General features: G+C 36.5%; 1 protein-coding gene across 8 annotated transcripts in view; it reads right to left on the reverse strand.

The window, feature by feature from the left end:
• Positions 1-297: 297 nt before the first annotated feature.
• Positions 298-17083, reverse strand: part of LOC145678349 (uncharacterized) — an 86068-nt gene continuing 69282 nt past the window's right edge. For all 8 annotated transcript variants that reach the window (XM_081748390.1, XM_081748395.1, XM_081748391.1 and 5 more), the window contains 3 exons: positions 13806-14302; positions 9507-9709; positions 298-4895 (listed from right to left, as the gene is read on the reverse strand). In XM_081748390.1, coding sequence (XP_081604516.1) covers positions 1907-4895; positions 9507-9709; positions 13806-14302 — 3689 coding nt within the window. In that variant the 3' untranslated portion in view covers positions 298-1906. The remainder of the gene's footprint in view (positions 4896-9506; positions 9710-13805; positions 14303-17083) is intronic.

Below are 17083 nucleotides of genomic sequence, written 5' to 3' on the forward strand. Positions count from 1 at the left end.
GATCAACTAACCAACTACTAACTTGCAGTTGTATTTTTGTAAAAAGCCAGTTTTTAAGTATGTCCTTAATTAGTATCACCAAATAATATTTAAAGACAGAAATAAGATTCCAAATGTTATTAAGAAATTTCATTTGAAGAGTAAGGCGAATAAAGAAGGAATGTGACAAAACTGTATTTTCGAGAAAATGGCGTTTTAATATTGAAAACCGCGTAAAAATAATCGGGTTATTAAATATTTTGCTCCTTTTTACATGGACATTTCTACATCTACGCATGCGTGGCATATACAGTCAAATAGTACCAAGAGTCACCAACAGATAGGACAAAGCACCCGATAAAGTACATACATGGACATTCCTGTTTTTTTTCCCCCTTACCCTTCATTTGATGTACACAATGTATTGTGTGTGGTTGAACAATTTGTCAAGAAATAACTGATAATATGAAAGTGGAAAGTGATAACTTGCGATAAATAACAAAGTAAGGAAACACTATCACGGCGTTCAGATACCCCAGCTTTCTTTATAAAATTAAAGAGCTTCCTCGTTGCTATATGGTAAGGATACACACCGGTGCGGGAGATCCGAGTTTTATTTCTGGTGAGAATTTCTGTAGTTCAAATTTCATGTTAAGCTGTATGTTCATTATCTCATACAATCTTGCTGCTAAAAGGAACATTCTTCAAAACCAACCAGCTTACAAAATTTGTTGCAGGGGTACTACAGGACTCTAATATATTAAAATTTCGATAGGTTCTATATCATTAAATGACTCACCCTTGATAGATTCCATAGTTTTCGAGCTAGGCATTTTCAATTTAATTTTGCCTTGTTTTCTTCACCTTATAATTCTGAAAGGACGCGTCTTTGGACCACGATGATTACGAAGTTTGCTTACTTTGATGAAAACATCACACACAAGAAAATAGAAACACTATCACATAACGCAAAAGAGATTATAACAATGCTAGAAACTCAGTAAAATAAAAAGAAAAAAGAGAGAAAAAGGAGAAACAGGAATGATAACACCGGCACAAGAGTGTAACAAGATTGACAGCACATTTTATAACATAAATAGTCATGATGTACAATACCTTTTTTTTTCTGTAAATATCAATATTCTCTTAGTAGAACTAAATTTTTGTTCACACAACACTTTACAAGGTATTATTTCTTTCAAAAATACATATATACATATACACATCGCTATAGTATAGCAATAAAAGTATTTGGACAAAATTCCAATTCACAAACGAATGTCCATTCATTGGTTCTGATTTCACATATTACTTATATCTACATTTTACATGACACACTTATAATCCTTTCTTTCTTTAAAAGCTTCACTTCTTTATAACTCTACGTGAGTCTTAATATAAAACATATGCAAACTGAAATATGCAAGAAGCAAGTATTTTATATTTCGCTAAACAATATAAGAAAATATACCTCAGGTACCGCTTTTCATATTCATTTTCTTAAATTTTGCTTCCAAATATGTATATATACGAGTAAGCAATCAAAACTTTTAAGTGTAATCGAACAGTCACGTTCAAAATACACTGCATTCTAAATACTCAGGATCCTGTATTTACATTCTTTCGAAGGATTACACAAGTGAAAGATGCTTTATTCTTTCTCTTTTTAAAACCTTTATTCCATCATTTTAAAATGGACTCTTTTATGTATAGGTTATGGCACAACAGTCTTGAAAATGAAGGGAACTGTTGCACAATTAGTGAACGCGATTTCAGATGTAGTAATCGACATAAAATATAAAATTATGTGCACATTTGCACTTCAGCAATAAACAATTACACGAAAATCACTCTTTAGGAAGACTAGACACAAACGTATCTGGTTTTCTTCAGCCTTCTTAACCCTGTCTTGTAAATTTCAGCAAACTTATGTTCGAACAGTATTTCCTTCGTTATCTTTAGCACCATGTCGTTTCATTGAAAGAAAGGCCATTCCATGAACACGGAAATGCTTGTCTAGCTGACATCTACTTTCGAATGTTTCATAACACACTCTGCAACGATAACTTTGCACTGGTTTCTCAGGACTTGGCTCAGTTTCGGATGCGCTAGATGTACTACTTTCATTACTCTCACCCGTTTCGAGGTATGGGCTCGGATCTTTAATCCTATGACTAACATACAAATGCTTCACTAAAGAAGGCTCTACAACAAAACACATCCCACATTCAGAACACTGAAAAGAACTCGAATCCCTACGATGAGACTTAATATGCATTTGGAACTTACTTTTATCATATGTCTCAAAATCGCATTTACTACACTCAAACTTACTCTCTGTTTTCGAAGCGGCTACTGTAACTCCACTTTTAAAAGGTGATATTTCCTTCTTTTTCTTCTTCTGTTTTGGAGATCGTTTCCCTTTACGTTTCTTAGAAACTGGTTCCTTCGGTAACTGTTTATCACTAGCAGCCGATGGTTGTGAAGAAACTTTCTTTTCTACTACATCTGCATCTTTACAGATTTCTTTCACTGGGTTTTCTTCTTTCTTGGCTTTCAGTTCAGGAACAGCATTTTGGGATTCGTGTCTTACCACTTGGGTTGAATTTTGGGATTCGAGTCTCTTCACTTTGGTTGAAACTTGCAGGATGCGAATATTACTGTGATACTCGTCGAAATGTTTTCTAATCACTGTTCCATCCAACATAAGCAACATTCTGCAAATATGGCATTTATACCAAGTAACTTTTGTTTTATCTTTCTCCACTCCAGATAGATTCGAAAGCCCGCTCAATGCTAGTTTAACTTTATACTTTTTGCCACTTGAATCAACAGTTTTATCACTGTCCTTATTAGTCTTTGCTACTACCACTTGTTCAGATTGTACCACTACTTTTTTTCTTACAGGTACTTCTTTGTTTATCTGTACTCCTGTACGAACTTTATTTCGTGTCAGTATTTCCCTGACTTCCTGACCGGTCACTTCTTTACCTTTTTGATGCTCTCCTATCGGCACTTTATTTCGTATCATTATTTTCTTAACTTCTGATCCAGCTGCTTCTTTACTTCCTTGTATTCTTATAGGCACTTTATTCTGTGTTACTACTTCCTGGATTTCCTGTCCATTTGTTTCTTTACCTTTCTCTGTCACACTGAGATTATTTTGATGCGTAATTGGATGGGTTGCATTTCTTACAAGATTCGGAGGAGACCGGGGTTCATCATCTGAGTCATGGAAGCTCTCATTATCGAAGAGGCCTGGAGGTGGTGGCGAAAGCTCTGGCGGTGAAGGGGACCGGTCCGGAGGTTCCGGAGAGAAACACAGATGACTATTAATACCATCACCATTGGAAATACCTTCACCACATTTATGACACAATTTAACTATTTCTGTTTCCTTACGGGCAGTGTCATCAGATATTGGATTTTCAGTATCCCTGACTACTCCTTTTTTAGTGCCGTTCTCCTTTTCTATATTCGGCACAGATACCGCCTCTGTCGTATGATTAGTTATTGCCTTATCTTCATTATTAATTCTTGCACGTTTGGCATGTGGGAGGGTAGCATCTGCAACATTTCGCTTCATAGAGCACGAAATAATCTGGATTTCAGGATCACTTTCAATTTTACTGTTTTCTTTGATATTACTTTTATTTACAGATGAAGGAACTAGGGACTGAGAATTTGACAATGCTGATCTAAGCATATTCTGGCGTGCTAGAACTGGTGCTTGAGACCTAGTAGAAACAAACACTGTTGGTATCAACATATTTCTATTTACTCCCTCGGCCATGTTATTAACAGGTATAAGAACAGATGCCTGTGGTAACGGCTGCACGATATTTCTTGTAACCACTAATCCATGATTAATAGATGGGAGGGAGCCGTTTGTGTCTGATGCACTGGAAGTTCGTAAAATGCTTTGAGAATTAGTACTCGGTCCCGACGGTGTCACACCTGTAAACGTGTCCGAAGGAACTTGTACTATCACTCGCGATGTATCGACTCCTACACACTTCTCTCTATGCCTTTTGAAGCTCTCTTTGTGCTTCAGACTTACGTGACATTTATCGCAAAAATACACTTGCATCAAGCAGTCTTTCTTCTGAGCGTGTCCCTGAATATGATAAAAGACTCTCTCTTTAGCAATCAAACGATCAGGACAAAGTTGACACTGCTCGTATTGAATAGTTTGGATATCTAAATTTGCATGAACTCTCGCTTTGTGACTATCTATCATGGCAGACGTATAACAAGCAATCGGACAAATGGTGCACTTAAAAACTTGTTTTATATGCGCACTGAGAATATGAGCTTTTAAATTAGTGGGTAAAGAGAACATGCATTGGCAGTATGTACATATGAATCTCGTTTGCTTGAACGTATAAAAACACTTGTGTGTCAAATGTAGAGAAAGCGATTGCCATACTTTAAATTCCTCACGACAATCTGGGCATATGAAAGGTGGTTTTCGTTGGTGAATTCGTTTATGAGCAAAAAAGTTACATGTATTTGGGAACTGCAATTTGCACCCATTACAAATAAAAATTCTATCGAGATCAACACGAAGGAAATGTAATCGCGCACTTTCTTCACTAGGAAACACCATTGTACATTCATAGCACTTCCTTTTGGTACCTGTATTCACTGGGGGAAAGCTTGCCATAATTCTTTGAAGAAGATCATATTCATCACTTGCAGCGAACTCTGGAGGATTTAAATCAATAAGCTCTGAAGGAAGTGGCTTAACAGCACATTCGATAGCATCATCAGAAGGTTTTGGGTGTTTATGCAAATGTTCAAGCAAATTACAACGATTATAAAAGGAGAGTGTCTTCTCACATATTTCACATTCATATGTGATCAACATGCTTCGTCTCTGGGTATGTCTCACTAAACTCTGCTGCAAAATGAACCTGAAAGTAAAATTGCAGAAAGCGTATTAAAGTGAAGAAAATATCGTTAAGTAAAGTGCTGTGCAAATAATATCTCTAATTTTATCATCTTAATAGAATAGTTAATCTATATATGAAATTAATGTTATTATGTTGTTTAGAATCATATACGATTGTGTTCAAATAAGGAACTTCGAATTTGAATGTCATTTGAAATAAGTATTCTGAAAAGAATCCATAATACTGTTAGTAAGGATACTGCTCGTAAGTACATTCCATGTAAATAAACGAAATGAATTTTCTTTTCTTATTTTCAGTTTAGAGTGCCAGGTTATTCCCTTCAAGCTAAAGGAGACGGATAATTAATGCAAGGGAATGATTGTGAAATTAAATTTTTGTCTTTTCCACCATGAATCGAACTTACGTCACGTGCACCAAAGGCACACACAATAGCCAATAGACCACGAGAAGGATTACGTTGCATGTAAGGACTAATTTTGCTTTCTTAACTGGGTTTGTCTCGCATAGCATAATGATGTGTATGAGCAGGTTAAAAAAAGTTTCATTAACCAGTTTCGAAAGGCCGCTCCTATCTAAAAGTACGATATTTAAAGAGAGAGGTGATTTCTTTGTTTTTTCCAAGCCTTTGTGACAAGTTTAGGTATCTAGATGTAAACGCAAGAATGTAAACACAAGACACTTAAACGGAAGATATTTATTTATTTTTTACTTTCAGAACAGCCACATTTAAAGCCAACTGAACGTCCACTCATATCTCTTTTAGGAGTCGAATACTGTCAGTTATCTGGAAATAGCATTAAAGTAACCAGCAGTGCAAATTTTTCTATCTTTAAAGCTTCTGGCAAATCCACTTGTCTAACAAAATACGTCACTGAAAGTTGAAGAAACCATTTTTGAGATAAATTTTTCGTGTACTCTTCTCGAACATTGCTATACACAAGAGGAAGAAGTAAGGAGTCAGTATCTCCAAAACAGTGGGATATTAATACAATTAATGAGCACAATAAAATCCTTATAAGAAAATTAATATTTTTTTCATGAAGTGTAATAAAAGCGCACAACAATCTCAACCAAAATTTGCCCACTGATTGTGCAAAATGTGGAATGTATCATGTAAGTATATTGTATACGTACAAGGAATCCAACCTGCGATTGACCAATACAGTAATGCTTTTAAAAAATCACCTATACGTTAAACATTTTCTATCCAGACTGTAGGTAGGATTTCTATTATTTATTTACTTATTTATTTCATTACTTAATAAGCAGGCAAGATTTTTATTACTTAAATTTGTACTAATAGTATACGAGGGCCGTTCAGAAAGTAACCTCCGATTGGTTAAAAAGAAACACCATAGTAAATACGAAGAATTTATTATATACATCTCAAAGCTGCTTCTCTGTTCTGTTTTTCAACAGTTTCCATAAACATTCAAGCACTTATCATATCTCTGTACTAGCTTAGAAATGCCAGCAACATAAAAATCTCCCGCCTGTGCCTTGAGCCAGCCTGTGACCGCATCTTTCAGTCCCAGTCTCGGTGAAATTACGTCATATAACACACTCCTGGATATTGGTGGAAATTTATCGGAAAGCTCCCGAGTTGTGAAACATCGATTTTCACGACGAGTTCATCAGTGACCACTGATGAACTGCCACTCCTCTCTTCGTCATGAATGTTTGTTTGTCCACTTTTACATGAACGAGTCCATTCATGAACAACTTACTACACTTGGTCCACACAGGGCACAAATTTCCCGATGAATAACTGCTGCCGAATATTGTTTTGCCTACCGCGCACATCTGTGCAAAGATGCTAGCGCTGCCTCCACTACTTCACGCACAATGACCAATCGGAGGTTACTTTCCGAATGCGCCTCGTAAGAGCTTATAAGATATAAAAACGATATGACTATCTGACAGTGTTTTACAGGGAAGCCATCTTCAAACGATGTGCGGAGAAAGTTAACACTTTATAGAAAAATCATGTAATTTTTTAAATGGTAACAATATGTATTTTTTGTTATTAGACAGTTCCAATTTAGTAGATGATGCTTCTTTATGATAAAAAATGGCATTAGCTATATATATATATATATATATATATATATATATATATATTGGGCCATTCCACGGAAAGTGAAACCAATATCACCAAAATTAATTTTTATTTCATTTCGGACACTTGGTGTTGGCTTATTTTGTTAGTACCTGCATTAGAGTTTCGGTAACAAACTTGATTATTGACTGGCAATATTGTTTGAAGTTTAATCCTGCCTTTTAAAGCAAGATGGCGTCCGCATATTGGACTTGGTGAAAATTTTGTCCAAGAGAAATCTGATTTAACAAAGTAAGGTTTGACTTCGTTTGTGTGAAAATTTGTTCTATGCTCACTTTGTAATATACTTTATAAGCAGACACATATTTCTTACCTTGAAAAGACATACAATTAACTCATGCTTCCATTTAAAACCCCAATGTGTGATTTGTCCCGTTCCGTTACAAATTATTAAAAATTTCAAACAGTTTTGAAAGTATTTATATTTGGAACACAATATAACAGACGGTAAGCAACCACGAATGGACAAGATTCACTAGGTGTTTCACTTTTGCTGCAAGTCTTTAAAAGTCACAATCATGAACTGAAAATCTATGCTATTCTGTCATGGACACAACGCATTAAAGTGTCACAAACCAAAGTGATAGTAAAATGGTTAACATCGCAATTTGGATTGGTATTATCATGACAAACACAGTATCGAAAGATACGTCAAGCAGATTCTTTTACAAGTTGATTTCGCAGAACGTGACTACAGTGTTCGACATCATGACGAAATTCAGGTTACATACTGGGGAACCCAACAGGTCACCATATTTATTGCTGTCGCATTGATATCTTCAGAACTTATTTAAAGTTACGCCATTGTAAGTGACGAACTGACCCATGATAAGTATGTTGTAGTGCTTTCCTGAATGTGTTATTAGGATTAATTAAAGAACTATATTCATCAGTAAAGAGCATTAATATTTTCTCTGATGGAGCAGTAAGCCAGTTTAAACAGCGGTTCACTTTGTGTAATACGACGCTTCTTCAGACGCAGTTTCAAGTTGCTCTGACCTGGAATTCCTTGGCTACTAGTCATGGAAAGGGAGCAGTGTTAGGTAGCAGATTTAATGTCGATGATGCAAATACATTTTATGCTTGTGTATCTGCAGTGTCAAAATCAACGACAGTTCTGTTTTGTTGAAGGGAAAAAGTGCTTAAGGAGAAAGAAGAACATCACAAAAGAAGTAGACTTGTCGTACCAAATTGAAGCACATACAAGAATTTAAACCTAAGTTTTGTTCCATAATAAGCTCTTCATTTTCATAAACAGTCTGTATGCAAAATATAGTTTTCAAAATTTTGTGAAGATTGGGTGATTAGTATTCAGTTCAATTTGGCAACAAAACAATAGAATAACGATTACATCAACAAAAGTTCAAAATCGTCTACCCACAGCTGTTATCGTAAAACTAAAATTGATTTGAATTTTTAGTATACAAAATAGCTTATAATACTATCAATTAAGCCGAGTTAGTAATTTTTGTTTTCATTTTGCACAGATGTAATATGGTATATTTATTTTTAAGAAATGGTAATATGGTAAATTTATTTTTAAGAGATGTAGAAGTGGTGCCCAAGTGAGACTCTCACCTAATTTATGTCTATATAAGGTTAGTAAAATTCTCTGTACTGTATTAAGGAATTTATGCGACATTTTTTCCCTACAAAAACAATAAGTTGATCATGAGATCAGTTAAATTATTTAATTTTAGAACCCTTGCAATTAAAGAGTAAGGTGTTTGCACTCTTCACGTAAATGATCTCACCTGCTGAGAACATCACAGAATGTGACTGAAGTCTTCAGGAAAACTCTTCAGGATGTCGAATTAAGCTAAATGAGCGAATTGTCTTTGACACTCTCGTGCCGAAGTTGCGGACGCTAATCATATGGAAAAAATACGATCAGAGTAAAAAGAAAGAAAAAAAAATGTTGGGGAAGTCTAAATGAAAATTCTATTTCGGATTTTTCAAGGACGTTAAAAATTGTAAGTAACGATAATGATCTTGAACGACAATGGTAAATTAGATCAACGAAATCAAAATTAAAAGTTTACATTCCCGACAATTAATTAAACGATGGGATCAGTTAATAAACCACTGTGTGAGTGTGGTCCAAGAGATGAGTACGAACGTTTTATGCTTATTCCAGTATAACTCTGATGCACTAGGCATAGACTGCTTTTTAGGAAACCAACATATATCAGCATTTTTGTACTTCTTGCTTTTTGGTTCCATTTCTGCGAAATTTCATTCAAGTCTTTCTTATACTACACAAACACAAACTATACAAACTCTATTATGAGTAAAATTCGACGATTTCTATCGTGTAACAGCTGCCATATATAGTTAGATGTCTCAATATAAGACTTTGCTGCAATAAACTAAATTCATGCTAATGTTGGAAGAATTGTTGAATCAGACAGCATCCAATATTACACGAAACTAGTTTCGATATTTTATCAATATAGTATAGTATAGAAACCACACAAGAATACCACACTTACTTGTCTCCACAATATAAACACGCATGTAATTTCTCTGGCGGTTTTATTTTCAGATACTCCGGAGGTGGAAAATCTGGACTGTATGGCGGAAGCTGACTTAAGAAGATAGAATCACTATTGAGAGATAAATCAGTATCATTCTGTATTTCACCAATTGCAATCTCTTCCACAGTATCTTCCTCTTGTTGTTCAGACGTTTCTACCTGGAAGTAATAAAATAATTATTAATATATCACAAAGGAAGAACAGCGTTCGGAAATAACACTAAAAAGACTTTGGAGATGAATCCTTACACAGAAGCATGAATATATATATATAATGTAGACCCATAAGGGTGCACAGATGCTATAGTCCATCTAAAATAGATCAATAAAACAAGGGTAATAACTTGAGAACGAAATGTCGGATCAGGGTCAGGTAGTAAACGAACTTTGTGCTTATTTCGAGTCTACATTGCATTAATGTGCCAGAGGGAGTGAAACACGGGCGGCGTTATGGTTAGCGTAGGAGCATACAAGGAAATTTATGAGATCTTCTAGAAACGAAAAAACGTACCAGGAACTGAACACTGGCATACATTCCATATCTACTAGTGCATTAATGGCTATTATTATTATTACCTGACCTTCGTCCGACATTTCGTTCTCGAGTTACTTACATTCTCTTACATTCTTTTTATACTGTTCTAACCAACTTTTGGCGGGTTATAACTTTGAAATAACGTATTAAGGCACCCATGTTTGTGTGTGTATATATATATGTATATTTTCGTGTGAGAATTCATTTCCCGAAATGTTTTGGTATTGTTTCCAAATACCTTATACATATATATATAGACTAAACTATCAAGTCTAGTCTATATCAAGATTATATAGTCCATACTATCTAGTCTAGACTACATATACACTATGTGATCAAAAGTATCCGAACACCCCCCAAAACATACGTTTTTCATATTAGGTGCATTGTGGTGACACCTACTGCCAGGTATTCATTATCAGCGACCTCAGTAATCATTAGACATCGTGAGAAAGCAGAATAGGGCGCTCCGCGGAACTCACGGACTTCGAACGTAGTCAGGTGATTGGGTGTCACTTGTGTCAGAAGTCTGTACGCGAGATTTCCACACTCCTAAACATCGCTAGGTCCACTGTGTCTGATGTGATAGTGAAGTGGAAACGTGAAGGGACACGTACAGCACAAAAGCGTACAGCCCGACCTCGTCTGTTGACTGACAGAGCCGACAGCTGAAGAGGGCCGCAAAGTATAATAGGCAGACATCTATCCAGACCATCACACAGGAATTCCAAACTGCATCAGGATCCACTCCAAGTACTATGACAGTTAGGCGTGAGGTGAAAAAACTTGGATTTCACGGTCGAGCGGCTGCTAATAAGCCACACATCACGTAGGTAAATGCCACACGACGTCACGCTTGGTGTAAGGAGCGTAAACACTGGATGATTGAACAGTGGAAAAAAGTTTGTGGAGTGACGAATCACGGTACACACTGTGGCGATCCGATGGCAGGGTGTGGGTATGGCGAATACCGGGGAACGTCATCTGTCAGCCTGTGTAGTGGCAACAGTAAAATTCGGAGGTGGTGGTGTTATGGTGTGGTCGTGTTTTTCTTGGAGGGGCCTTGCACTCCTTGTTGTTTTCGTGGCACTCTCACAGCGCAGACGTACATGGATGTTTTAAGCACCTTCTTGCTTCCCACTGTTGAAGAGTAATTCGGGGATGGCGATTGCATCTTTCAACACGATCGAGCACCTGTTCATACTGCACGACCTGTGGCGGAGTGGTTACACGACCATAACATCCCTGTAATGGACTGGCCTGCACGGAGTCCTGATTTGAATCCTATAGAACATCTTTGGGATGTTTTGGAACGCCGACTTCGTGCCAGGCCTCACCGACCTACATCGATACCTCTCTTCATTTCAGCACTCCGTGAAGAATGGGCTGCCATTCCCCAAGAAATCTTCCAGCACCTGATTGAAAGTATGCCTACGAGAGTGGAAGCTGTCATCAAGGCTAAGGGTGGGCCAACACCATACTGAATTCCAGTAGTACCGATGGAGGGCGCCACGAACTTGTAAGTCATCTTCAGTCAGGTGTCCGGATACTTTTGATCATATAGTATATATATGAAAGCGTAGTCTCCATGTATAAATTAGTCTGCACATTCTGACTAGGTGCGAGAGCAACTGTTAAAATTTAAATATGTAAAAAGAATTAGCACATACTGCCATTTATTAATCGTACTACTGAATTATCGATTTATTTAAATGAATATACTATAATATATTCCTGATCTAGTCTTCAAATCAACTTACACTGACATTCATATCATAAATACAAAAGTAAAGAAATAACTAGAAAAATGAATTTGAAAAAAATAAAATATCGGTATTTCATACCTGTGCATTTCGCCACAAGATAACATCACTGGATATGGTACATATATTTTATATACAGTTTTTCACAATGATTGTCGGGGTTTCGTCATGGTTACATTAGATCTGAGTGATTGACACAGTTAATAGACGTAAATATAGCATAACTGAACACGTTTTCGGTTGTCTATTAGTGTCGATAACTGTTTCCAATTTGTATTTTTGCGCTGTGTCAAGAGAAAAGGTTTACGACCTCTTCTTTCTCATAGAGGAAACGGTTACAAGATCCAATTCGCTTGATATGTTGACTGAGAGGTTATTTTGTCAACTGGATGAAGATAGTAGAGTGAGGTGGGATAGTTCTGATAAGGGCCTATAATATCCATGTATTTCAGTTTTATGGCTGAATTCAGTATAATGTTTTACAGGACAATATTCTAATTGGCGCTACCTGTATAAAAGTCCCATTAGAGATTAAGTCCCGATTAATTAAGTTACTACCGGAGGCCGGTTTTGAAATAAGTCAATGGGCATCCCACAAGGGTGAGGATTTGGAATAAGTTGTTCACAAGGAACAAGATAACGGATTATCTTTCAATAAAGATGAACCTGTAAAAATACTTCATATTCAGAGGTGCCAGATGACATGTATTTTTGTGCTTTCTGCTAGCAAGTCTAAGTTGTGTGCAAAATCAACGAAGACAGTCCTTTTATTTAGCATAGCAAAGTTATATGACCCCCCACCTTAGGATTTTTGTCATCTTTGGCTATTAAGACAAAGATTTTATTGCGAAGTCTGTGGATAACAAATGCTGACTAAAATAGTGAATTACTAGAAGATATTACGCATTTACGTAAATCTTATTATAATGAGCTTCCATCAGTGGAAGATACTCAGCTCAGTAGATGCTTATCTTCTACTAATGCTAAACATATCAATTGTTGGATTCCGTGATGCATCAGATAAAGCTTATTCTAGTGTTCTGCATTTACGTTCTGAATGGAGATGGTTATGTTGAAGGAAATGTTATTGGAAGTACAACTAAAGTAACTCCAATAAAAATATTTTTTTATATTTTTCTATTTTTTTTTCCATTTTTAAAATGAATTTTATTAATATGCAAAAAATCCAAACACTGGACTCATTTATAAGCAGGTCGAGAAGTTGCATGTCCACCCCAGGCAGAACAAGACTTCCATGGATCGTCTTCTTCCAGAACTCCCACCAACCATCCGGAAGGCAACGGTATTCGTAGGAGAGGGTAGGCAAAGAACATGAAGTGAAGTGGTTACGAATGCATCATAAACAAAGCTTTCCTGTCAGTTCCACCTACTTTTCCATGTTGAGGGTCCTTTACCTGAGACAAGAGGGTTTCCGGCAGATATAAAAATGACATTCATCTTTATTGTTTTCATGTACGACAAAAAGAAATACGATTGCAACTATGAATGATATATGTGATTTTCACTTTTAGTGATCATCCGTTGAAGGCATGGTTATAAAATGAATTAACGAACATATAAGAAAACAAATGACTAGCTGACATCAACTGGCTATTGGAGAAGCTGCTGCTTTGTATCTCTACTTTGGGAGATAAAGATGGTGAAATTGGAGATTGGTGATTAAAGGTTGCACTTTTCTGAGAAGCCATCATTCTGCTAGTAAGTAATTTCTTTACAAGTTTTTACTCATCCTTTAACCTTCCTTATATTTCAGTAAGCGCGAAACAAGAACCCATTAGGAACACTTTTACATTAATTACTGATTTTGACATTAGCGGCGGATACATTAAACTGTTTCTATTGTCTCAGATAAAAGTTACACAGCATGCAACAACGTAATGACAAAGGGATTTATTCAGAAGAAAGTTTAGACATAATTTCCTGACAGTTTACTTACTTTTACATTAGTAACTCGTTCTGCGAAATCAGCAATGCTAACACATTCGGTACCCTCGGTTGGTAGTGCTTCATTTCTTTTATTTACTTCATTGAAATTTTTAGATTGTATTTGCTCAGGACTACCTAAAGGAACAATACCATTGACACTATCGTTGAATTCTACTCTTGGATCAAAATTAACTTCGTTGCTGAATGATCGTATTCTTAATGATAGTGAAGGTGAACAAACACTTGGCGAATCCAGAGGAACAGGTGCAACAAAATCTTCAGTACTATGGGCTTTTTCCTTCGAGTTTGAATGTTCAGGAGTGTCACGTAATTCTATAGAAGCATTATCAAGGTCAATGATTTCTGCACTGGAATGGGTTTTACTTCCTTGTACATTAAGCGGTTCATATTCCTTCATTTCAACTGCAACATTATTCATAGCATCAACCAATGCTCCTGAATCTGTTGAGTTTCCATCTATGCTAGTAGCGAAGTTGTCTGATCCATCTGCGAAAAATATAAACATTAAAATCAAATTCATATAAAAAAATACTGTTTCTTTCAGTATAAATGTTATGATCTTATTGATAAACACAGATCATAACAATTAAAACAGAAATATACCTGAAAAGAGGATGGAAGAAAAAAAAAGTAAATTAAAACATTCAAATTTTGAAGCTTCTCTTTTCACTCAATGTTACTAGAATTGAAACAATAGAAAGGAAGAAAATTGAAATGTACCTTTCGTCTGAAGGACTTATCAATTACTTCACGACGAGCAGAATGTTTTATTGCTAGGAGTATTGTAACGAACTCACGATGCTTTAGAGATTTCCTTACCTTCACAAGAACTGACCTGAGACCTGTACAATCCGCGGCAAAAAACCTGCAACATGAGCATATAAGTTTATTGTGAAATGACGAAGTCTTTTGCTCCAAAATAAGTGTGCACGGGAGGAGGCCGAGGTTTATCCTGGCGTGATTCGTTCCACTTAGACGTTATGTTCATACCCTGTGCTGTTGGGCGTAGTTTTACAATAAACTTACATCCTCATGTTGCATGTTTTTTTGCCGCGGATTGTAAAAGTTTATTCACAACCTTATTTATTATCTGAAACCTACTGCTTCTACATATATATTTACGTTAGAAATAACGTTCGTTGTTCGTAATAGCAAATTTTTAGAGAAAATAAAGATATATCGTACATATATACAGTATGCGATGAGCATGCAATATTTCACATCGTAACTCAAAATTCTTCTATTCAGGTGATACATTATTTTCTAAGAACTTAACAAATTAAAACTTTCTATATTATAGACTTTTGTTAAATCTATTTATATCACATTTATTATTAACAACAGATCTGATTTATTTACATTCTTGAGGGTCTATGCTTAAATACGTGTCATACAGGGTGATTCTTTATAGGATTTACAACTTCAATCAATTATAATTCTTTGTTGCAACCACATACAGACTTGATTTATATGTCATTATACTGCAAAACAATTCAAGTTTTTTTTTGTGACAAATCTATTATGGCTCAATGTGCGCAGCTGCGGTCATCCTGGACACATCCCGACGAAAGTCGATTTCCTGCCAAACGGGGGTAATGTCCGTGATGGCTGTTGTGATGCGATGTTTCAGTTCATTAACATTATCAGGTAGAATAGGGATGCACACTTTATCTTCCACAAACCCCCACAGCAAGAAGTCAAATGGTGTGTAATCTGGAGACCGTGGTGGTCAGGCAATTGGCCACCATGACCTCTCCACTTATCTGGAGAAAGCTAATAAAGAAATTCCCTTACGTCTATCAGGTAGTGTGGTGATGCGCTATCTTGTTGCCACTGTAAGTGGCCATCGTGGTCATCTTCATCTAATTGTGGAACAAGGAAATTCTGGAGCATATCAAGATAGGCGATGCCGGTGATTGTGCTCTCAGCAAAGAAGAATGGTCCATACACCTTTGCTCTGGAAGCAGCGCAAAATACGTTCACTTTGGGGCTGTCACGAACCAGCTCCAAGAGTGCATGTGGATTTTCCGTGCCCTAAATACAACAATTGTGTGTGTTGACTCAGCCGAAAAGGTGAAAAGTTGATTCGTCACTGAATACCACATTGTTCAAGAATGACTCATCACCACTAATGCGATCCAACACGGTAACACAGAATTCATGTCGGGTATGTTTAGCCGCTTCACTCAGTGCTTGAACCAAGGACAGTCTGTATGACTTCATGGACAAACGTCTACGCAATACACGCCAAACAGTCGTTTGAAGGATACCAGTTTCTTGTTATGCACGTCGTGTAGATTTTCGAGGATTGCGGACAAAACTCATCCTACTGCTTCCACCATATCGTCAGTCACGGGTGAGCGCCCTGGAGTCTTTGTGTGTTGCCCAGAATAACCTGTTTCAACAAATGTCTGGCGCCATTTGTACACTGTTGGTCTGCTGAGTAGTTCCTTGCCGTATTGTATGCAAAACACGCTGGACACTCGTTTCTGACTTCGTTCCTTCAAACCAAAACACACACTTAGCTCTTTCCGCACCAGTGAAAGTCTCCATTTTCAACGACTGACCGGTGACGCCGCGTGTGGTCAACTCTGCAACTACTTACTACGTGAGTCAAATTTGAAGTGTTTTGCACTATAATGGCATATAAAAACTCTATAAAGAATCACCCTGTATATACGACTGAACAATAATACGTTAAACGAAATGTTTATGAGGATATATATTACTTCATTAACCAACACGTAATTTATTTAAAAATTGTGGAGAGGGGGAGGGGGAGAATGAAAAAGCAAACCAGTTGCTTATTACAAGTTTTTACCCAATATTACACATTATCCTCTTAACTACAGAGTCAATACTTTACCGATTACGCTACGAAGTCATCCAGCTGTCTGCTTAGTTTTATTTGGAGATGTAACACACTCCTTAGCAGAGTATCTCACCGCTTTTAGTGATGCCAAATTTCACAAAAAGTTTGATTGCAGTCTCGTATCTATATCATTCAGACATACTTGAATAGCAACTTATAGTACAATTCACCTATACAGACAAAGATTGTTCACATGTATGTGAAAGAACGGACGAATACCGTCAGTGGTATAAGCAAACTGGACTTCAGTTTAGGTTTTCGCGTTTTGAGAGGTTCCCAGAATTACGTTGCATTCCACTTTTCGAGCAATGAAACATATGCCCATCATAGATATTCTTGTACATTATTCACTAAATTTCTCTCCTTCATTTAGCGATAAATGCTAGAACCAATAC

Source organism: Thermobia domestica, chromosome 2, assembly GCF_964235325.1.
Source record: "Thermobia domestica chromosome 2, izTheDome1.hap1.1, whole genome shotgun sequence".
Taxonomy (NCBI): domain Eukaryota; kingdom Metazoa; phylum Arthropoda; class Insecta; order Zygentoma; family Lepismatidae; genus Thermobia; species Thermobia domestica.